The 24,213-nt window shown below is 39.7% G+C and overlaps 1 protein-coding gene across 1 annotated transcript; it reads left to right on the top strand.

Moving 5' to 3' along the window:
• Positions 1 to 9,867: 9,867 nt before the first annotated feature.
• Positions 9,868 to 18,349, top strand: LOC133915931 (uncharacterized). The gene is made up of 9 exons (XM_062359339.1): positions 9,868 to 10,137; positions 14,635 to 14,737; positions 14,817 to 14,884; positions 15,136 to 15,195; positions 15,286 to 15,444; positions 15,555 to 15,701; positions 16,287 to 16,501; positions 16,596 to 16,704; positions 16,790 to 18,349. The coding sequence occupies exons 1-9, from the start codon at positions 9,970 to 9,972 to the stop codon at positions 16,868 to 16,870; spliced, it is 1,110 nt and encodes a 369-aa protein (XP_062215323.1). The 5' UTR covers positions 9,868 to 9,969; the 3' UTR covers positions 16,871 to 18,349.
• Positions 18,350 to 24,213: the final 5,864 nt, after the last annotated feature.

The raw sequence follows: 24,213 nt of genomic DNA, 5'->3' as shown, positions 1-24,213 counted from the left end.
GGCTATAATAGCCCAAATTCTTAAAACCAAGAAAGCTAAAAACATTTTCCAAAAGGAAATAAATGAATATGAAAAATAAAATAATCCAAGTGTATTTATGTGTGTATATTTGATTGCTTGATTTTGTGAGCTAATATAACTATATATGTGCAATATACACTGTATGTATATGTAAATACATATGTATGTACATGAGAGAAATAAAAGGAGGGAAAAAAGCCTTTAGAGATAAAGGGATCCAAGCCCACCTTCTTCTTTCTCCTTTTCTCTTCTTTCTCCCGATTTAGCCTAGCCCAGCTCAACCACTCGGCCCACCCTGTCATCCCCTACATCCAGCTCCCCCTCTCCTTCGTTGTCGCGCGCCGCCGTGCTGCACCATCATGGAAGTTTGAGCCAGCCACGGGCCAAGGAGCAAGTCCGACATACTTTCAATGGAGAAGGTCTTCTAGAAGCTTGCCAGCTACGAATAAGCAAAAATTGCGGCTGAGGATGCCTTATCTCCAACAGATTTGAGTTTAAACTGAGTTCAAATCAAAGCCGTCGTTTTTCAAATCGAGTCCAAACCGCCCACGAGCTCTATCTCCTCTGGTATATAAAGCACCCGAGACCTCTTGCCTACAGCATCCCAAAGCAACCATCAGTTTTAGAACCCTAGAGTCACCGCATAGCTTCATCCGCCGCCATGCGATGAAGAAAGTCACCACCATCGATCTCAATCGCCGTAGCCCAATCACCACTGCAGAAGGGTTTGCTAGCACAATTGCCATTCGTCACTGGAGCTTCGTCCACGACACCGACCAAGGATAATTGCTGCCATGCGCCATCACCGACTTAGCTAGAGGCTTCCCTGAGTTTCGATGAGTGTCTAGGTGAGTTCCCCATGCGCATGTGCTTCTGTTCCGCCGCTCGCCGTCGACCGTAGAGCACCGGAGGGCTGTTCTAGCAAGGAATTCGGTGAAGCACCCCCGCAGGAGCTATCTTCGCCACCGTGCCGCCCATTTAGAAGAGAGCTGAGTGCTGTGAGCCGTGCGATTCAAAACTGAGAGCCCAAATTAAAAGATTTGCATACCCCTTCGCGAGTCAATCCAATGTCACTACGTGGATTCATAAACCCAATTAGCCTTTTGCCATGTCATCTACTGAGTCAACAAGCCATGTCAGTTGTTTTGCTGATGTGTCGTGCCACCTCAGCATAGAGAGCCAAGTTAGCGAGCCTAGTTAGCTTTCTTTTCTTTTTAATTGTTGTAATTACTGTGCTGACATCATAATTATTATATATTGCACAATAAATAGTTTTCTAGTATAAAATAATTTTGGATAATAATAATAAATAGGAAATTAATTTCTTATAATGTTTTATATGTTTAATTAATTATGTTTAATAGTTTATAATTCAAATAAAAGCTAGAAAATTCTAGAAAAATCCTAGAAAATCATAGATAGCTTTGGAAAAATTCTAGAAAATTCCTAGAAACATAATGTCATCTGTAGATAATCTTTTTAATCATGTTTAAATCTTTAGAAAATCATAACTTGTTAACCGTAGCTCCATTTGACTCATTCTTTTGCCATACTATCCGAAATAGTGTGATCTTGTATATGATGATGTATGTTGTGTGATTTTGGTTTCTTTTGGATCTTGGTGTTATGTGTTGTTCTTTTTCTGCATTTGTTGTAAGTAGACGCCAACGTTTCAAAGGAGCTAGAAGGATTGTAGGACCAAGATTTTGAAGACCCAACTAAGTTCAGTGAAAGCATGTTGTGTCCTTGAGCATATTTATCCTAGTTTTATAAATGTTTTGTTTTATAAACATGCATGCTAATAATTTTATTGGTAATCCCAAGACTTAGGCTTTACCCTCATTTTCCCTTATCATCATTGTTGCTATAGTGTGGTTTTGGGTTATGCAAGGTTAGATAATGCTTAGCCTTACTTTGGGATAGTGATCATGATAATTGCTATACGAACTTGATAATGGCCCTATGCAACAATGATAAAATATGATGAAATAATTTTTATAACAACATGGCATAGGAATTTGAGCAAGTGGTATGATAAGGCTGGTATGTGATGTACGGTTGGAAAAGTGGTAGTCTTGCTCAAATATAAGGACCCGTTCGGGGGGTGACCTTTCAGTGTTTACAGTACAACCACAAGCCTGGTATGGAACATGCCTAGCCAAATAAATTGCTTTACTCTCAACATAGTGTAGACCATCTGGTAGTACGGGGAATGGAAGGGATGGACTTCTTTTGATCCGAAAGGTGCAAGAGGGGGCTTCCGTTGTTGAAGTGAAATCATGCGGTGGTGAAACCTTATCGGGTAGACATGTGCTGAGAGGGGTATTGTAAAGGCTTTGTAGTTGATTTCTAGTGCACACCACAGTAGTGTGTAAGAGTTTTTCGTCGGCCAACAGATGATTTGCAAAATGGGAAGAAACGTCTTGTGGGTAAAGTACAACCTCTGCAGAGTTAAAATTAAATATTCAGTCGTGCTCACGATCACGAGCGACACTAAAAACATACCATGATTATAATTTGATGTTTTGGTTTGTTGGTTAACTGTGATGAGGTAATCATAGTTGAGGGTGGTCAATCATAGTGGTGGAAACTATGATTGAGTGTTCAACCTTAGTGGATGGAACCTTGGTTGAGGTATGGAAAGTTGGTTAGGTCAAGATGGATAGAATCTTGAGGTGGTTTGTTATTCACTTAATTATTAATACTTTTAAATGTTTTACTTAAATGTTGTTTTATGCAAAAGAGCTATATTAGCTTTATTCTTATTAAGCATTCATGTGCATACTATTTCCTTCACAACTTGCTGAATACGATAAGTGCTCGCTCTTGCTATCACCAAACACTCAGTTAGAGTAGTTATCGAGGAGTATGTTGAAGATGAATCATTCTAAGATGCTTTCTACGTTGATGATGTATGTGGAAAAGTCGTAAAGGATTAGAGTAGTATTAGTTCATTTAGTTCCACTGTAGTTTATTTAGTTCTTTGACCTTGAAGGTCACTTTTGTAAGATATTGTAATGATTATCATCAGTGAAGTCACTATATGTTGGGAATGAATCCTAGGCTCAACACATAGATGAGACTGGTTTGTTTCTTGAACCGTCCTCGACAAAGGAAGAAATATTTTACCTTTGAAAAATAATGGTTGTTACATGATAATTTTGAGAAACTTGTTGGTGATAGATGAGATGCAAAAAAAAAAGGCTAATAGGGCTACAAATGGGCACTCTATGGACAATTGGCATGGGACCCTCTATTACATCAGACAATCATGAGAGGATGGCACATACAACAGATGGGGAAACGGAGGAATGCTAAGGATGATATCTTAGCTTAGATGTCTGTGTTGGATTCTAAGGTAGAGGCTAAGGGGCTAAGCTGTGAGGAACCATCTAAATACTATTCCAATTAATCATTAAGACGATCATTTACTTAATCACAACCACAATAATTAACCAGAATATCATCTCGGTAGTCCCAGTACGGGTTTTGTGCACAAGATCGAAACACATGCATTTCCAACATATAACATCACAACAAAGTTTAAGAAAGAGCGAGTAATTAAATATATTACAAGTTCTGAAGCATTTAACGATCTACACAATTTACAACAAAAAGAAGCTAGGAGGATAAAGAATAGTTCACTTCCTAACCAAAAATAGAAACTACGCAACGAAAGATTAATATATATGAACTAACAAAAGCTAGGTGAAGCCATATGCCCTTAGGCTCCACCCAAAAGTCTCACCACACGAGTAGTTTGCACTACTTATTCCCGCCACCTACATCAGCGGGCATGAAGTGGCCAAACAAAAGCTCTTCCTCACCAGTACAACCTAAAAGAGCAGCGTGAGTACGAAGGTACTCGCAAGATTTAATTCATAATGGGTACATATAATAGCCTGACTCCAAAGATTATGCATTGAGCCATTAGCAAGGAGTAGGTTGGTCAACTAAATTCGCATGCGTAAGAAACCTTAACAGCTATGTGTGAGCACCTAAACTTAACCACATATACCTTTCTACTATGTAACAATTGACTTGAATATAAACATAAATGGAACTATCTCATGAACATAATTGTAAAACAAACCATCTCAAACCCATATCATCCAAACATATCACACATCCCACGTTCACAATTGACTGGTAAGTACCATCTTAGGTTAAAGAAGGGATATGTTGAGATCTAGTCTCAACCATCTATGATGAATCAAAAAAGCCGAAGGTTGTGCTTCTTTTTCAGAATACTACCGTTGACTCTATGTAGCGGTGGTGGTTCGGGTTTCGTTGAAGACATCGATGTCAGGCTTCAGTGGTGTTTCAGTAAAACGATGGAAGCATAGCATAGAACGTAGAAAGATTAACTCAATATGGTTGGTTTTGGAAGGGGTCATCCGAGATAATGGCAAAATAGCGATGACTGCTGCTAGCTTTGGTGGTGACCGTGAACAGATGCAGCAATGAAGATGCTTGCGTTCCAGGAGATTGGCTATGAAATTTGAGAAACTGTTTCAACAGAGACATTCATATAACCTAGGCACACAATGCTATAGCATGAGTTTTGGTAGATCATCCCCTTAGAGGAAGAATGATGAACAGAGATGAGATAGGTGACGATTGTGACATGCTGTGGTTGGCAATCGCGTTCTGGTCATGTCGCTGCACAAACGGGGATGGGCTCCTAGGGTCATGTAGAAGACTCGATGGGATATGCCGTAACGTGGTTGGTACATCCATACGGATTTCGGACTGTCGGGGAACGCGAATGCAAATTCAATGCATGCGCATAACGCTTCCAGAAACCGGATAGCGGACATGTCGACATTGATTCCGGTGGTTTGGCTGCTCTACTGACCTTGATTTTGATGGTTTGGTTGCTCTACTGGCTGACCTAGTTGGTGAGGGTGTGGGGAACATCATGGGACATGCATTGGTGAAAGGGCTTGGCGATTTGACCTCTGGTCAGTCGGGAACGTCGATGCCAATCGGCTACAGCGTAGCTGTCCGCGATGGCGACGGCCGTGGCGGTGTTGATCGGGCTTTGGCCGAGGCTCGAGCTTGGCTAGGGACTTAGTATGATGATAAAAAAGTACTAAGGGAGGAGAAGAAGGGGTCCTCACCTTGTTTTAATGGTCGAGGAAGGAGGATTCGCGGAGAAGACGACGAGGTAGCGCATCACGGGTGGCGGCCAGGGGCGGACCCACCATGATGCAAGGGTATTAAGCTGAATACCTAACTTTTTTAAAAAAAAATGAGTATATAGCAGCTATACATATATATCTCTAGTTAGGCTAACTTGCTTGTTTGTTGTTTCAATCCATCAGACCACCCAGCAAAACGTGAGCTCAAGCTACCATCCATCCTCCACTCGGCCTATTAACTGGAAAGATCCCACCTTCTCATACCACAACAGCAAGCATCGGGAGCTCATGATCTCCATGTTGTGACTGTCCAGTTCGGCAGTCAGCAGTTGAGCGTGATTTTTTTGTGCAAGTTAAGGATAGTGACATCATTAAACACTTCCAAGCCATGAAGGAACACAAAGTTAAATTGTAATTTTCTTTAAGTACTTTGTAATTTCTCTTAATTACTTGAAACTTTTATACTATGAACAATTTATACTTTAAAATTTACGCTACCATGGACTTCTCGTATTTTGAATTGAACAGTTTTTTATTTGTGAATACTGAATACCCAATTGCTAAATCCTGGGTCCGCCACTGGCGGCGGCGGCGGCGGCTCCTGCGAATGACGACACACGGACAGGGCAGCAACGACGTCTAGGGCTTGGTGACGTGGAATAGGGGTAGGAGGGGTGTGCAACTCATATTTATAGGGCTAGGGGCAGCTGGTTGAGGCGGAGTCCAAGCCGAACACGAATCGGATTCGAGTTCAAGTCAGTTACGATTTCCTTTTTCGTAGCTCTCTATTCCGAGGATGATATCTCCATCATCCAGACTTCAAATTGTATGTTTCTAGACTCTAAATTATATTAATCAAAAAGATCTATAACTTTAGTATTCATTGAAACTTCTGAAAATGCCATCTTGATTTCCAAAAATGCATTACAAGATAAACTGTTTGAACTCAAACTTATCTGCGCAGCACTGATTTCGGGGGCCATAACTCCTAGCTCCATTATCCAAAAGGGGACTTCCATAAATTCAAATCAAAGCTCTCGATGAGACCTACAACTTTGGTATTATCAAGATATGCATTTGAGACTATTTTAAACTCCGAAACTTCATGAGAAGATGAGGCTGTCCAGGACTCCGCAAAAATTTACAGATTTCGTAGATCCTTTGTTGATCGATCTAGAAGACTTGGCTAAGGGTTTGGACTTGAGCAAGATTGAGCCCAAAGATACTTTAGGTATATCTAGGGTTTAGGAAAAAACTTTTGCAGAGAAATTTGAATAGGGTTTGAATTTGAATTGAGTTTGGAGTGAATTTAAGAGAAATAAAAAATGAGGTTGAACAAGAATAGGAGTATATAAGAAATTTGAATTTGGATTGGGTAGAATTTGAGAAAGAGGAGAGATTGGATTTAAACATGGATTTGGATAAGATTTGAATTGAACTGGAGAAGGATTAGTTATGATCAAGGATTGAATAAATGATGAATTCAACGATTTTAAATTCTAACCATTAAAATCCTTAACTAATTCACTATTGAGTTCTACAAAAACCTTTTCAAAATCTTTTTTACTCAAAACACCAAAGAGAAAAAGAAAAGAAAAAGAACTCTAATACATTTACCTGGCTCCTAGCAAAACTCAGTATGCAATGCACACAAAATAATAACCTATTTTGATTGATTGTTTATGAAAGTAGGTTTTAAACCTATTCTATGGTGAAGTTATTCAATAACCTTAGAAAATTTTAAAAATTGTAAATTCTGAAAATCAGGGTGTTACATCAGTGGGTCGAATGCTTCGACTTGTATGCACGAACATAAAAGCTGCATACAGGAGTTCTGCACTTGATACTGTACTTTCATGGGCTTGAGACAGTAACAAATACCTCTCTATGTAATGTCACTGCCCACCGTGCCACTGCATCCTTCATTTCAGACCGATTAGGAAACACCTGATTTAGGTGAATCATACTTGAACCATATTCCCAAGGGGAGTCATGGTTCTGCATAACTTGCATCCTCGCTTTGTTAGGAAAGTTCGATTCTTCTGGGATGACATTATTAGAGCAGCCATCATCTTCATCATCACCATTATCTTAATCTACATTTACAGATTCCAATAAAGCTTCTTCCTCATGAATTACGTTACGGTTCACGTTCTCGAGCTCAACAATGATTTCTTCAATTTCCTCCCCTGTACCAGCCTGACCCTCCTCAACCTCTATTGTCCGCCTATGCACAACAACCTCTGCCTTAGTCATCTGCATTTGTTCAACTTGCTCCGTCGACACTACATGCCCATGTGTATCATCTTCTTCCACTGGTATTGCTGCACTGCTACTATCATCCGTTTCTCTTAGACATGTTGCACCAGGATATTGAACTCAGCCCGACGCCGCCTGCACCACTCCAACTATTTCAACCACTTGTCCATTCGATACACCGGTTTTAACTCCCAACAAACTGGATTTAACGTACGAGTCCAAATGCATTGCACCGTAACAGAATAAATCAGAGGGACAAGCTGAAAGTATTAGGTGAACCATATTTTCATCTCCTTCATCCTTGTACCCTCAGGGTTTAGGTGCTCAAGGATGGTAAATGAAAAATTGCTCAAATCAACACCTGATGGACCATTACGGATTTGACCATTTCTATAGAATACTTTAAGATTTATAGAGTTTGACATAACTATCACCTAAAAAATATATCAATTAGAAATACAAATAAATTGCATTCAAACATTATGACTACCTTAAAATTAACTAACGTAATGGCCATGCCGACCCACCGTTTCTAGTCCTACAATGAAAAATACTATAGTCTTCTTTGCCTAAAATCTAATCCATATTACTGTCCTAAATCTACATCAGGGATATCATTAGTAAATAAACATATTACTAGCACCAACAAATTTAATATAATTAATTCGCAACAGCTTATTAATTAATACCATTTGATATTAGGAGTCTTGCGAATTTCCAAAAACATAATGTTCATTGAATTTTAAATTTTTAATATAAATACTTCGGTGCTGCATTGCTTTTTGAATCCTGTCTTTGTTTTATTATCTTCTGTTGCAAACCACTAGTTCTAAGTTAAAAATAATTCAATAAATACCGTAGTTTAGTGTAACGCATAATAATACAATCCTATAATATAATCTTATAAACGTCATCTTAACTAGAGTACCGATATTTAATTTTGCACGCACATATATTTTATTTTCTTAACCTAATACTAAAATAATGCAATACAAAGATTTCTACCTAAAATAAACATTTACAAACGATAAATTATTTTCTACTCCTAATTCAATCTAAATACATATAGAACGATAGACATATATCTAAAAACACAATTATAAAGAAAAAAAATTTACCTCAAGGATTCTTTTTCCTCTTTTCCTTCTCCTTCCTCCTCCTCCCTTCTTCCTCCTCCCTTCCTCCTCTTTTCTCTTCTCTCTTCTCCTCTCTGCTGGCGTGCACCCTCTTTGCTCGCTCGCGTGACTCGCGAAAGGCAAATGAGACGGCGCAGCCGTGCGGGCACAGGGGCGGAGTGATACAAGAGGCCCAGATTTTTCGCCATCCCGTTCGGCGAAAATAAAGTTTTTGCCGTACGGTTTGGCGATAACTAATTTTTGTCAAACCGTATGATAAAAATTGCCTCGAAACTGCAGCTGTGCACCCTAGGCCTTTCGTCGGCGTCACGTCACTTATTTTCGTCATACAGTTTGACAAAAATAATGTTTCGCCGTACTGTAGGGTAAAAATATGTTTTCGCCAAACCATTGGACGAATAAGTATTATTTTTAGAATTTCTTCATTTTCAGTATTATTTTGGTAATATCTGTACATAAAAATAATTTAAAAAAATTCTTATTTTTTTAGAACAGGTTAGATGAGTTGTATCCTGATGTATGGGTGTTACACTTTATCAGCTTCGCAGATTTATTGTGTGATGAACAAGTGCCGATTCTCTGATGACAATTAATTTTTTTCTCGAACGACGATGAAATTGACTTACAATGTGCAGAGATTGGTTATGCCACAGAGGTTGTGCATGCATGCAGAAACAAGTAGGCCTTTTCAGTGTCCCAAATCAATCAAGCACGTAGGAACATCCATTTGTCTTTCTTTCATATTTAGATTATGAATGGTTCGACTATGCGACTTGAATGGTTCGATAGAAGGTGTTAGCAAGTGTACGGTGTACGACCTACTGATTAACTTTTAGTTATTGACCTACATGTTTAATGCTAATCGTCTCAATGAGTATTGATATCTCCAGTTAACTTATTTTCATGTCTTGCAGATCCAAAATGTCATATTGATTCATCAGTATACATAGCACCATCATTTCTACGACTTTCTTTCTTTATCGCAAAGCTACGGAGGTAATATTAATTGATCAGTATCGCTATTTTAATTGGTTAACTAGCATTCACAAAACCTTTTATATATATATATATATATATATATATATATATATATATAATAGTAATCACTCATCTAAAGATGAAGCATTATATTTATACTTCAGTTATAGATATAGCTTGGTTGATCATCTATTTTTGCATAATAATGTTTATATCGGTACCTAACTTATCCTTAAAAAAACTCTAAACCAGATACATGATTCAGTAACATTATGCTAATAAGAAAAGAAAAAAAATTCGAGAAGCATTGTATGGTGGCTGCGACTTGACCCAAACCGCACTTCATCGTCCTCTCCCCGTTACGTATCTTCTTCCAGGTCTCGTCAATCGCCAAGCCCTGACCCAATCTGACAGGCTCCTCCCCACTAGTGATGTCGGAGGTCACCGTCGACTCGCCGCAGCGCCGCCGCTCACCGCCGCCGCCGTCGCCTTCGATGCCGCGCTTCCAGCAGCAGCCGAGCGGTCGCCAGCCGCCCCCGCCCGGCGGCAACCCCTTTGCCTTCGGCGTCGTCTCCTTCATCGGCGTCTGCTTCGTCCTGGTGAGTGACGGCCTTTCGTCCCCTAACCTGCCCACCTTTTTATTTTCTGGTCGCGATTAGATGGGTTGTGGTGCTTCGTGCCCGTGCCTGATGGGTTTGATTCCTGGGGTCGATCGGTGGGGTTGTGGCGTGCATTGGTGTGATCCTGCTGTTGGGGGTTAATGATAGGTTGTTGCTTGGTGGGTTTTAGGTTTGGTGCGTTGGGGCTGGCGGTGCTGCCCTGGTGGTTCCTTTATGGATAAATGATGTCTCGTGTCTATGCTTGAATTGATTGGGAGGGTGATATGATCCTATTAGTCTCAATTATCCATTACATTTGCTAAAACGAGTTGATGTTCCGCCTTTTAACTTGCAACATTTGTTAGTAGAACTGTGCTTCTGAATATTGCTTACTCTCTCTCTCTCTCACTCCCCGCAAAAAACATATCAGCATCTAGCTGTTTTGGGTTAATGTCAACATGTTAGCATTTAGTCCATCGCTTTTAGTTCTGAACTGGTTCTTGTCGGTCCTGTTGGGGTTCCTTTTATACACTGGTTTGGAACTATTGACTATATGGGCCTGTTTATCAAACGTATGAACTCACATTGTTATCTTCTTATATTTCTGTATTCTCATGGCCTATCCTATTGATCCTTCCCCTCACGACAACAATTCGACAACTGAAGTATCGCCATGGGCCTAGACTATCTCCCAATCAAGAAAATAATTTAGTATTGTTGATGGTAGGTTGTTGCCTGCTGGGTTTTATATTTGGTGCATTGTTGCTGGGATTGTTGATTCTTTCAGTGCCCTTATGGACGCATTGATGATTACATTGTGTGTGCTTGAATTGATTAGATGGGCGATACAATCCGAATTAGTCTCAGTAGTGCATTACATTTGCCAAAATGAGTTGCTTATTGTACATTTTAAGTTGACAAATTTTTAGGGGACTGTGTTTTTAGATATCGCTGATTGCTCTCTCTCCACAACATACATGCCAACAGCTATTAGTTCGAAACAGGTTCTTATCACTCCTGTGGGGGTTCCTTTTATACAAAGGTTTGGACCTATTGACTGTATGTGCCTGTTTACTGTTCATCGGATTTTCTACTTTTAAAAATTCTTATATTTCTATGTTTGCTCACAGGGTCTTGTTTGTTATGACCTTCGCTCCCCTGTTGATCTTCCTCCTCTTAGTGACACATCTTGGACTTGTTTATGTTCTACGACAACTATGGCATCGCCATGGGACTGGGTCCCAAGCAAAAACATCTTAGTAGGTTAGGGTGCTTCCTAGTTGGTTTATATTCCCAATTTTTTCACTGGTTATTAGATAATGAAATTACCTTCTGAATCATCCTATTTTTAAATTTTAAAATAGTTCCCCTGATCACGTATGTACATCTAGACATTTTTCTTTCCTATTCAATACTAATTATATTTGAGGGGTACTAGGTGATAGTTTATGCAAAACCCACTACTGGAGCTATGGAGCGAACTGCTCAAGGCATGTATGCATTGTACTGTTGCAAAGTCAAGTTCAACTTATCCAAGATGTAAAAATGCTTTGGATTTGATGTCATTCCACCGTTAAGTGACAATCTGTAGTGAGGTTTAATCAATTTTGACTGACAGAATGCAAAAGGACAACAAATATTTTTTTTATCTAATTAATCACTGTTGGCCAAAATTGCAAGTAAAAATAGTAGGAATGTTTCAAGGAAAGTAATGCTGTTCCAGTAGTTTGGACAAAAAATGCATCTATACAATGACTCTGCAAGTCTTTTTTTCTTTAAGATTTATGCAAGGGAGCTCCATATATCTATGCGAGTGAGCTTGTACGCAGAGTTCACACCACTCTTATTGGCAAAGTACTTTCCACATGAACTAAGAAAACAATTTGAAAAGTTACAAAATGGTTCCAAAGTATAGTTGTTACGGCGTTTTGTCAAGGTGCAGCGACCCACCACCTTCACACCTTTACAGCGCTTATGGTGTGTGACATGGCGACGCCAGACACACATCAGCGTGGCAAATACACATATTATAGTCTAGGATATTAGGAAATTATATTGGCAAATGGCAATGTAAATGCAGCTCAAAAGTTATAATCTAGGATATTAGGAAATCGAAATAGCCATGTTCTGAAAATGTGTGCTATAATGTTATCACAATTCATCAACTAGTGCTATACTAGTATACTGCTATTAGAAATTCAGAATTCACAATTGCTAGCACTAGTGCTAACTGAAGTACCACCAGCCTACCAGACTAGTGTGCCATATCGGATTGAGTAGTACTACAAAAGTGCTAAAACAGAGATGAGAGAACAGAACACATAACACTTAGTTGAGGACTTGAGGTTGCAGGCATGCATAGAGGATTATGTTGCATCCAACCATTCACCATGAAAGCAGCCCAACTTTGGCCCATTCAGTCCCAAATCCTACGCCACCTCTCTGTCTGTGCAGCCCCAAAACAGCCACCACCCTGCCCCTTCATTCCCCAACTCTCTCTCTCTCTCTCTCTCTCTCTCCCAGCACAAACTAATGGGAGACTATGGGGGTGGGGGCAGCCCGCTCGGTAGACGGCGAGGGCGAGGCCAAAAGAGGCGAGGGCAGATGGCTCAAGAGATAGCAAGGGCGGGGGCGGCCGGCTCGGGAGACGGCGACCTTGAGGCCATGGAGATCCAAGCGAGAGTGGCTGAGGCGGACGGAGATCCAGACGAGAGAGGCCGAGGTGAATAGAGATCCAGGATGGGGCGGGTGGAGGGTGACCATCCCGACGCTATGGTGGATGCCATGCATGCTGGAGCCGTGGCGAGACGTCGTTTTCCGCCACACACATTGATATATGGGGCATTTGCAAATATCTCTCTGGTTTTTTATTTTTTGCAAGGATGCCACTCGAATAACAGTTTTAATGGTATTTTTGCAATTTTTTAGTGGCAAGCTTGCAATAACACCCGGAGTAGTGGTTTCTTTGCAATTGTCCCTTGATAATATCGGTGTTGTGGTGATGAGATATTGATGCCATGACAACTATGATACAAAGTGAGATTATGAAAGAACTTGAGATGAGTTTTCTTTAGTTCTCTTTATCTTTCTTTTTTTGAACAGGGATCTGTAGAAGCCAGCGGAATAAGAAGGAAGGGATAAAGGGATAGAGGGTTGTTTTACTGCTTGTTAGAGGAATGGATGGGGTTCATTGGTTAGCGTAGAGTTATGAGAGTTTATCAAATAAATTTTGAAATGAATGAATCTAGAACAGAGGAGGGGGGGGGGGCAGAGACTGTTGAATTTCTTTGGATCAGCATTGAATCATAGTCTTGAGTAGATGAATGTTTGATGTCATGCTCGCCGTTCTGAAGAGGAAACAAACTTTACAACTGTGTCAGCCTATAGTAGTATAGACTTGAGGAGATAAAGAGGTATTACATCACCATTACCGGCATGCAAAAAAGTCATCATTTTATATTGATAGTGTGTGCCATCCTACAGAAATAAATCACAAAGTGCATCTTGAACTTTGCGATGTTTTAAAATCACTTGCTATAGCTCTAGTGTAATGTACCCAAATACAAACGCTGTAACATTATGTTGTATTTTTATTTTAGGTTACTGAAACATACTAGTAGTGTGTAACATGTCAATTGACATTAGATTGACAAGGCATTAAAAGGATGGCAACAGAGTGTAGTTCAAGACTTTGATTTAGTTGATTAAAAACTTTGTCTTACTTTGAGTTTGAGTGGAAGCAGAGGAAATTTATTATGATGGGTCATAGGGAAAGCATTCTCTACTAAGTAGAGACTGTATGAATGCAGACCTGAAGAAGTAGCATGTGCTGTTTGCTGAGAAGTGCATAGAAAATAAAAGTGAGCTGAATCAAAATTAAGTATCAAGTACCAATCTTAGTGAAAAAGTATAGCAAGTTGATATGGGAGTGCAACTTGTGAACTGTGCCCGAGTCTTAGTGCACATTATTGTTCATTTGACCTATTAGGACCAGAGGTGACTGAGGGAAGACGTCATTTTCAATTGGAGCTCCCTTTTTTTAGGGTATGATGGAGTTTGTAGAACAGCCATCACCCAGGTCTTTGTTGTTCTTGTTAAACAGTATCAAATGAATCTATTTAATGTGATCTCTTTTGGAGATCAATTTATTAAAAGTGCATTGCAATCCTTAAGACAGTCAGTTGCACTATGGCCTTTTACAGACTTTACATAGACATAGTCTACTGTTGGTTCATAATGTTTATTTCAGTATGCTATTCTTATGAATATGTGTGGGTGATTATTTTAATTGAGTGACTTTCATTGCCCAGATAAGAAATTAATTAGCTTCACTGCCTTTAGTACCTTAGTATGTATTAGTTGAAGTAGCACTCAAAATTCAGAACTCAAAAGGTAGGTTAATCTGCTAGTGTACACTGGATGCATTCTTTCTCCAATTGAGGCCAAGTAGTACGACTATACAAGCATTGAATACCTTGTTCCTTGGTAAATATGCAGATTTCACTCTCAGTTCCATCAAGCATTCTACATCAAGTTCCTGAAGGACATGTTGGGGTATACTGGAGTGGAGGTGCTCTTTTGAAAACAATCACTCCTCCAGGTACCCTTTTTGTTTTAACGTTCCTTCTTTTTTTTTTTTGTTTGAATGTATATTCACTAATATTTTACTCTTCTTCTAGGGTTTCATCTTAAGCTGCCTTGGATCACCCAGTATGAGCCAATACAGGTTACACTTCAAACAGACCAGGCAAGTGAATGACACTCTTTGCCCTTCATTTCGTCATCCAATGTTTCCACTAAAATTCTAGTTTTGTTCAGCTGCCGACTGTATCTGTTTGTTTGGATCACACATTTTTGTTTTTTAACTAGCCAGTTGAAAGATTGCTATATTTCTGTATCATATGAGTTTATGGTAGAAATATAGTTATGCCACTCATTGTGCAAAACATACGAGTTTATTGTAGAAATATATTCATGCTGCTCACTGTAATAAACCAGGTTAAAGATATCCCTTGTGGAACAAAAGGTGGTGTCATGATCAGCTTTGACAAGATAGAGGTATAATATTGCTCTTCTTTTATGACAACTCTGTTTTACAAAGACCATCTGCCTGTTTATGAGCTGCTTGATTGACTGCCATGCATGTAGGTTGTGAACCGCCTCCGTAAAGAGTTTGTGCATGAAACCTTACTCAATTATGGTGTGCATTACGACAAGACATGGATATATGATAAAATTCATCATGAGATAAACCAGTTCTGCAGTGCTCACAGTTTGCAACAAGTTTACATCGACATGTTTGACCAGGTTGGTGAATCCTTTTAGTGAAACAACTTTTTGTTCTGTTCTGTACAGCTATGCAATATAGGAGATCTTGTACTCACATTAATGGATCACCTTTCCTGCCAAAATTTCAGATTGATGAAACAATGAAAGAAGCTATTCAAATCGACTGCACACGCTATGCTCCTGGCATTGAAATCATCGGTGTTCGCGTTACAAAACCAAATATCCCTGGTAGTATTAGAAGAAATTTTGAACTTATGGAGGAGGAGCGTACAAAGGTATGCACTTCGTCTGGTGACCATAAAAAATCACAGATAGTTTATAACTTCATGTACACCGATTAACTTGTATGTGCAACTATTGAGTATTGAGGGCAGAACTTGAGGTGCTATTGATATCATAGCTTGAGGGAAACTATTGATAAGGTTTGTTCAATAGTAAGCAATAATAATTGATTTTTGATTTTGCATATTGCATAATTAACTGAAATGTAAAAGTTGCACAAATGATGTTTACAAGCTTCAGAAGGTTGTTCCTGAATCCTAGGGCTGAATGCATATGTCCTTGCAGTACCTCTCAATATTTAACTTTCATTCCTTATCTTGTGCTATCATTTCAATGCAGTGATGTTTTATCATTTAACTTTATGCAAACCATGATACTCATATCTATCAGTTCAGATCCATTAAATTAGACATTAGTGAGGCTGACTTCATACTTGAAGATAAAATGCGCACCACATACTTACAGAAATTAACATATTTTGCTTTAATACTGGAAAAAACACAATGTTCATTGATATCTACTTATGGTTTAACTTGAATGTATGTATTATGTACGCTTATAGTATCTTCTATACACAGGCACTGGTCGCCATTGAGAAGCAAAAGGTAGCTGAGAAGGAGGCAGAAACACAGAAGAAGATTGCACTATCTGAAGCAGAGAAGAATGCCCAGGTGAGCAAGATCCTCATGGAGCAGAAGCTGACGGAGAAGGATAGTTCCAAAAAGCTGCAGCAGATTGACAATGAAATGTTCCTTGCACGAGAGAAAGCACTGGCAGATGCAAACTACTACAGGCACTGCTATCGTTACCATTTTTTTTTCGAAATTGTTTTGTTAATGCACGTCTTCTTATTTTTCAACTAGCTGCATTTGGTTTGGGCTGTCCAGGGTCTTGAAGGAAGCAGAGGCTAATAGGCTTAAACTTACCCCTGAATATCTTGAGCTGAGGTTCATTGAATCAATCGCCAATAACTTGAAGATTTTCTTTGGTGAAAAGGTACTGACTTCGTATATGCATTTATCTTATTCTGTATGTTTCCTGAAGTCCTGGGTTGAACTGTGAATCACTCACTCGTCTGCAGATTCCAAACATTATCATGGATCAGAGGTTGCTTAAGAATTACCTGGATGCTGTTCCGAGGAAGGACCATTCTGAAATGTAGAAGCGTGTTCTGTGAATCGCAAGTAACACCGGCTAATTTTGTGATCGCACGTGGTAGATAGGATTCCCATGAAGCCATTCAGGACATTAGAAAGCCAAACAAGGAAAAGACATCATGACCTCGCTAGGATGGAAACTAGCAGTTAGTCTTGTAAGAAAAACCTTTGCCTTATTTTGTGTCGTGGTATTAGCATAGCTGGAGCAATCTGCATGTGGCTGACATCGATGCAACCAGCACAAATTCTCTTGGATATCTTGTGCTAGTCTGCAAAACTAATGGCTAGGTCACCCAGCACAATGATGAATATTGAGCGGCCAAGCTATACTGAGGACTTCACTGTTAATGACAAGCTCAATCTAGAGTGCGTTATAGAATGTACTCTTTACATTCATGTAATCTCCGTGACGAAGACTAAATTGTTTGCTTATTCTGGCATTTACGCCTATCGTGAACTCGCGATCGATTTCCCAAGTTCATAACGCTGTAGAATCGGTAAACCTGCAAATGATAATCACTGCAGTATGGATGGATAATACAGTGGAGGAGTCTTCATGTCTGGGTAAAGGAGAATTCGGCAAGCAAGCGGCTTTTCCCTGTGCTGCGCATGTCTGGGGTGCACTCCAAGAGAATGGTTCTCGATGAAGCTATGTGATGATGATACAAACTTACAAGAGAAGGTGGGATTTGAAGGTACAGCTAGAAGAGCTTTGCTCTATTACCCCCAGGGACGGATCTTAGGGGGGGCGGAGGGGGATCAAGCCCCCCCTACCCCTCGGGCGCATCTTGTAGCTTGGAGATGATCTGCTCTGTCTGAGGAAAAGTGCTTGGTGCCTGGGAGGAGCTTCCGATCGAACAGAGGAAGAAGAAGACCGCCTGGGCCGAGATTGAGACCGAGGAATTTTCTAACCCGCCCATTCACATTTGCCACATCGTTCTCCCCTGATCCTATCCCCATTCGCATTTCGCAGAACACACGCCGAAGCCGAATCCCTAACTCCAAAATCCAAATCCAGCCACCGGTGGCGACGGAGCGCGGGGTCGCGGGTGGGCGGCGCTGCAGCGGGCCGGCGTCCGGCGTGGGTGGGCAGTGCCAGCGCCCAGCAGCGCAGGCAGCGGCGTGAGTAGGCGGCGCCGGCGCACCGCACGACGCACGGCACAGGCCGTCAGGCTGATTTGCTGCATCTGTTCCTGCTGGGCTTCTGATGAGTGCCGATTGCTGAACAGCACAGGCGCACAACCACTCATTTCAGATTGGCATTGGCTGAACGGCTCACCTTCTGCTGTGTGCTAATTGCTGAAGGTAATAAGCCAATAAGGTATACAAATGCTTGCCTGCTTGATTAGTTGAGCACATTGAGGATTAAGCAGTGAGCACATTGATCAGTCAACAGTGTGCTAGATTAGTTGATTACCTTAGCAGTTTGCTAGAATCTAGATATGAAAAATGAAATTATGAATCATATGATAGTTCATAGTTGATGTGTTTTGCATTTTTTTCCGCTATATTTGTATAAGTCATTGCTTTGAGCTAGCCGATTGTTTGTTAAGCACTTAACTCCAACCCCCAACAATTTCTGCTGGATCCGCCACTAATTACCCGTATCATAAGTAAAAAGGGTACATGAATTTGCTCCGCTAATCAGGCATCAGTATTCGCCTTAGCTAATTCCATCGTCAACAATGAGTCCCCCTATTTTTCACTGACAAAGATACCAACTTATTTTTCAATTACCATTTTAATTAGACCATTCAGTGCGAAATGGTGAAACTCAGAGGGACGTGAACAATTTAAAACATGGAATAAGTCTACCTAACCCCACGTATTCAGAGTTGATTACTTAACCCCTCACCTAAGAAACCAGGTATTATGGCCCCTAAACTAGTCAATCCCCTTTGCTTGACCCCGGTTTTTTTCTATTTGAGCATATGCATCCTTGTAATTCCATATTTGAGCACGCCAAACCAATATATTGATCTCTAAGCTGGATGCCTACGTGGGCAACAGCGGTTCTATTTAACTGGATGTCCAAGCAGGGAAGGGGAAATTTTACTATCTCTAAGCTGGATGCCTACGTGTGCAACGGCGGTTCTATTTAACTGGATGTCCAACAAGGGAAGGGAGAATTTTACTAGCACTTAGATCATGCTCAACTGTTTTTTTTTAGAGACGAAAATCCCGTCGTTCAGCGTTCCAATTGTTTCTCTTTACGGTTCCCGTCATGAAGGGATTCATAAGATCATTCTCTTCAGGACGGGATTATCTTTCCTTTCTCTTTGTGATTCCCCTCGAAGTGAAGCTGCTGGAGATGAGAGATGAAGGGAATATGATTGGAGATGGTCTTACGGACGCAATGAATATTGAGATCATTTATTCGTGTTAAGATTTACTCAAGAGGTATGTAAAAAAAATTAATAGATGAATGAATATCAAGATAAAATGATGGACAGATGAGATAAGCCGTATGTCTATGTCCATACGGAGTTGGCTGTCCTGTCCAAGCAAGGTAACGGGCCGTTCTCAGCAGCACACCCTTAATTTGTCGAATCGCTGAGCATCACATTAGAATACGTTCCCCTTTTAAAAAAGGAATCAGATTGAAATACATCCTCTGGGCGCAAGAAAAATAACTGCCGTATTGCACATACGAACCTTACGAAATATCACGATGTGTCGTGATGTAGTCCTCCTTGATACGATCACAGGAGGTTAACCGTCTATGCCCGAATCCTAGGTGGACGAGTCAAGCATGCGGCATGCGTGCCACCTGGACTTGCAGACGGAACCCATATCTCATAATTTTTGTTTTAATTGTTAGAGTGAGCTTTTGTGATACACTTAGGCCACCCCCAATGCAAAGTCTTAGAGTAATTGGGAGTGGCCACCTCATATGGATACTTAGTGTAGAAATTCTCTCTTCAATACAAAGTAACTTTCAAATCAAAAAAATATACCACGTCAATATTTTTAGGTTTACATTTATTTTCTTTGTTTCATGGAACACAAGAATTATAACATTGACTACCCCAATGCATTTTTGAGCTTATTTCTTGCATTGGATTTCATGCCTAGCTTATACCTTGTGAAAGACACTAACTCTCACTCATCTTTAAATCTGTCATATCATAAAAAATCACACATGATATCATTATTTAATACTTAAGAAATAAGTAAAGATGGAGCACTGGGAGTGGTCTTATACTCCCTCTATCACTACGTAAAAAAGTCATTAGTGATAGGTGATAATCGACATAAGTGACGAGTTTCGTATTCGTCACTCTTATCGTGTCACTAATAATAGGTTATTAATGATGAATCATAACCGTGATCCGTCACTAATATTTAGTCATTAGTGATGGATCGGGTCACAGTCACTATTGACTGAATATTAGTGATGTGTTGTAATCTTGACCCGTCACTAATGACCGATGAATATTTTTCGTATTTTTTGGACACAAATAAAGTTAAAAAAATATTTTTCACCCGAGCCATCTCAATGCAGGCCCATCCCATATGCCTCACAAGGCATGCTTTTTCACATTGTTTTCAAGTTTGCGTCCCCATGGGAATCGAACCCACGACCTCCTCCTCGCACGTGGAGCCACCTTACCACCTCTGCTACCACGTAGTTGTTATAGAAACTGGAGATTTTATCCTTTTAATCTTCTTTGCCAAAGGTCATTAGTAACGTGTCATAACCTGACCTGTCACTAATGATTAATTTTGTCAAATTTTGTCGAGAGTTATAATTTGATAGGTGACTGGGAGTGCATTAGCTAAAACAGGTATAACTTTTGCATATAGACTCCGATTTTGATATTTTTTGACTCTACAGACATCTAAAAAATGTTACATCCATTTCTCCCCCTACTTTGTTGGGTCCGGAGAATTTTTTGAGGCTAAAAACGGCTTGGAAGATTGAGTTCTAGCCCTCGAAGTTTCTGCACCATTTTTAGCATACGCGTTTATGTTCATAGCCACCACATCTTATATCAAACTTGAGCAGAAATATACAACAGTTCCTATTCTAGTGATGCTAAGGTCAGAAAAAATAAGAGAAAAATAAAATAAAAATAAAAATATTTGTGAATACTGTCATTAGTAACTGGAGTAAGTCATTAGTGATGGATTACAAGTTGACCCGTCAATAATGACTGATATAGGACAACCCGTCACTAATGAGTGGATCATTTTAGTGCAAGTTGTGACCCGTCACTAATGACTAGCCTAGGACGAGCTGTCACTGATAACCTTATCATTAGTGATGGATCACAACTTGATATGTCACTATTATCATCAGTGATTAATCATGTTACGATCTGTCACTAATGACCACTAATTAGTGACGAGTCTATATCTGCTCCCGATCAGAAGGTACATTAGTGACTCATATTAATATTCAAACTTTGTAATATTTAACCAACAACTAGTCTATCAATATGTAGATTTTGTGATACAAATATGATACTGTTGGATCTGCATTTGAAAGTACTTTCCTATGTGTATAGTTTTCTTGATGTCAACAATATAAAAAAGAGAAATTACCAATTAAAGTTCAGTTTGGTAAACTGTGCCGTATAATTAAAATAGAGAGAATATGATAAATATCGTGGTTATATGTCACACGCCATTATACTTGTCTTTTTTTACAACGATCGTAAAACCCTGGGTTTTTCAAAATTACTCTTAAATTTTTTAGCTAGATTCATTCCCTTCTAAATTTTGGTTGATTGAACTTGAAGACCTTGATAGTGACTGACAACTCAATATTTATTAAGGTTACATGCACGCATACACATGTACACCATCACAAGCACACTACTCACACCCATGACTGAGCCTAATGTGACTGGGCGGCACTATCCACCCTGTCCATGCTTCTTCAAGATTCGCGCTGGTTTGGTGGTGCGAAAAATTATTTGGGTTTCTATCATTTTTTTAAATGCACATGGAGAAAAAGGTCGCTAGGCCATCCTGTGCTCCCTAGCACCGTTGTGCGTTGTGACCCTGGTGCACTTAATCTCTCTCCCCATTGAATTAGCTAAGACACATCCGTGCTTAATCCATGGCAAATAGTACTAAATCTAAGCCACGTTGGTGATTAATCAAAGTCACATTAGTGCTTAATAATCATGTTTACACTTCTTTAATTAGTGAACTAACTGCAAAAAATTGAAAAAGAACATTACCAAGAATTCACCATAAAAACATACAAAGAAGGGAGAAGCCTGTTTCAAGGTTCCAAAGAGCATTATGCTCTAGGCAGGCGCTAGTCCATTGCCTAGCAACTAGGGCGCCTAAGCGTAGATTAAGCGTTATATATTAATATTTGTATGAATATGTTATGTAACACATAATCATATACACTAATGTAACAACAATTTATAAAAAAGTTGTATGAATATGATTATATATTTATAGAGAAATGAAAAATAGATTCAGTTGAGATTCATACCTGCTCCTGCACACTTGTTCTTGACTTCTTATTCTTGGCCTCTTGCATACTACATCAGTTAACAATCAGAGAGATAAGAGATGAGAAATCCAGTATCTAAACAACAAATCAACAATAATAAAAGGGAAAAGAGTAGAAACTCATCTCATAGGGATAGCTGCAATGCTGCACATGCACATCAGCTCCAAACAGCAACACAACAAGTTCACAAATAAAATATAAAGACACACCCACAATTCATAATAGTCACAATAGTTCACAAATAAAATAGCTAACAAGCTGTATTGCTGACTTCTCTCACAAGTTAGGGAGTCACAAAAGATACAATAGACATAATCACATAATAGTTCATGAAACTTGCATACTTAGAAATGAAAGATAACTTGGCAGCATGATGCCATCATGCAACCTCCTCACTCCACACAGGTATTGGAGTTCAGAATTTCATCTTCATCATCCTCATCCTCATAATTAATCTCCTCATCCTCATAGTCAGCGTCTTCAGCTTCAGATTCCAACTCTTCTTCATCTACCTCTCTAGGCACTCGTGCACTCCTACGAGGCTGAAGCTGATCATTAGCTCTCATTGCTTCTCCAAGGACACTCCATGATATCCCCATACCCGGCACTTCTCCCTCATCCTCATCCCTAAAGAGAACCAATGCATGAGCATCCCCTCCCTTAAAGAAAAATCCTTGAGATTCAGTAGCATCAAAACTTAGGAGGACTTCATAGTTCGTCTTTTTACTCATCTTCTCTTTCTTGGATAGCATTCTGTAATTGAATTGGATGTAGAAAAGAGAGTTGAAGTGATCTATTGTTAGCATATTCCTTCTCTTGGTATGAACCTACAAAATACAAACCAAACATTAGCCCATGTACATCAGATTGAGAGTTAAGAGTAATTACTAATTAGTAGAGGTAGAGACTATAAACTGACCTGTTCAAAGGTACTCCAATTTCTTTCATAGCCAAAAGAGCTATAGGTCAATGAGAGGATTCTAACCGCCAATCTTTGCAAATTTGGTGCTCCATCTCCATAGTGTCTCCACCAAGATGCTACAATGAAGTGAAATTTATCAAACAATGAAGAATTGATGCATTGAAAATTGAAGGCAGAATTAAGCACAAGCTTACCTAGGATGAAATCAAAGCGTTCATAGCTCCTTGCCATCTTCTTTGAAAAGGATCCATGTCTCTTTTGAAATTTATCCAAATCCTCATTGATAGTCCTATATTCCTTTTCATTATCACCATGATAAAAAGTCTCCACACAGTGCATGAACTTTTCCACAATGGATGAGTAGTGAAGATTGTGCCATTGTTATTACTATAGTATGGGTTCAGCATGAGTGGAGAATCAAGCCTATCTTTCATTTTCTTGTCAACAATGTCCATGACTTCTTTGTAGTTCTCCACATTTCCAAATGCCTCCTTCATCTCCCTCTTTGCCTTTATTAGGTCTCCATATAGGAAACCCATAGATGGCTTCACATCTCCATCAACCAAACAAAAAATTTCCACCAAAGGCTCAAAGACCTTCAAGCAAAGTGCCACAACTTTCCAAAAGGGAATGCTCAGGACTGTTGTTGTTGCATCCTTGCCCTTCTTTGATTTCACATCTGCTATGCCATACCACTTTGCATCAATCACCATCTTCCTTAGATCATCCTTCTTATCCATCATGCTTTGCAATGTAAGATAGGCTGAAGCAATTTTGGTTACCCCTGGCCCTATGATTTCTCTCCTCAAGGTGAAGAACCTCATACATGACAAGGTGCAGTGGTGCCCATAGACAAATATTGTGAACACTTTTGCTTGGTAAAGTATCCTCTTGAGTCTTGGAAGGTTGCCAATACCTTGCAGCATCAAATTGATGGTGTGAGTTGC

The sequence above is a fragment of the Phragmites australis genome, chromosome 4 (genome assembly GCF_958298935.1).
Source record: "Phragmites australis chromosome 4, lpPhrAust1.1, whole genome shotgun sequence".
NCBI lineage: Eukaryota > Viridiplantae > Streptophyta > Magnoliopsida > Poales > Poaceae > Phragmites > Phragmites australis.
Note: the sequence above shows the minus strand (reverse complement) of the source record. Positions and strands in the feature narration are given on the sequence as shown.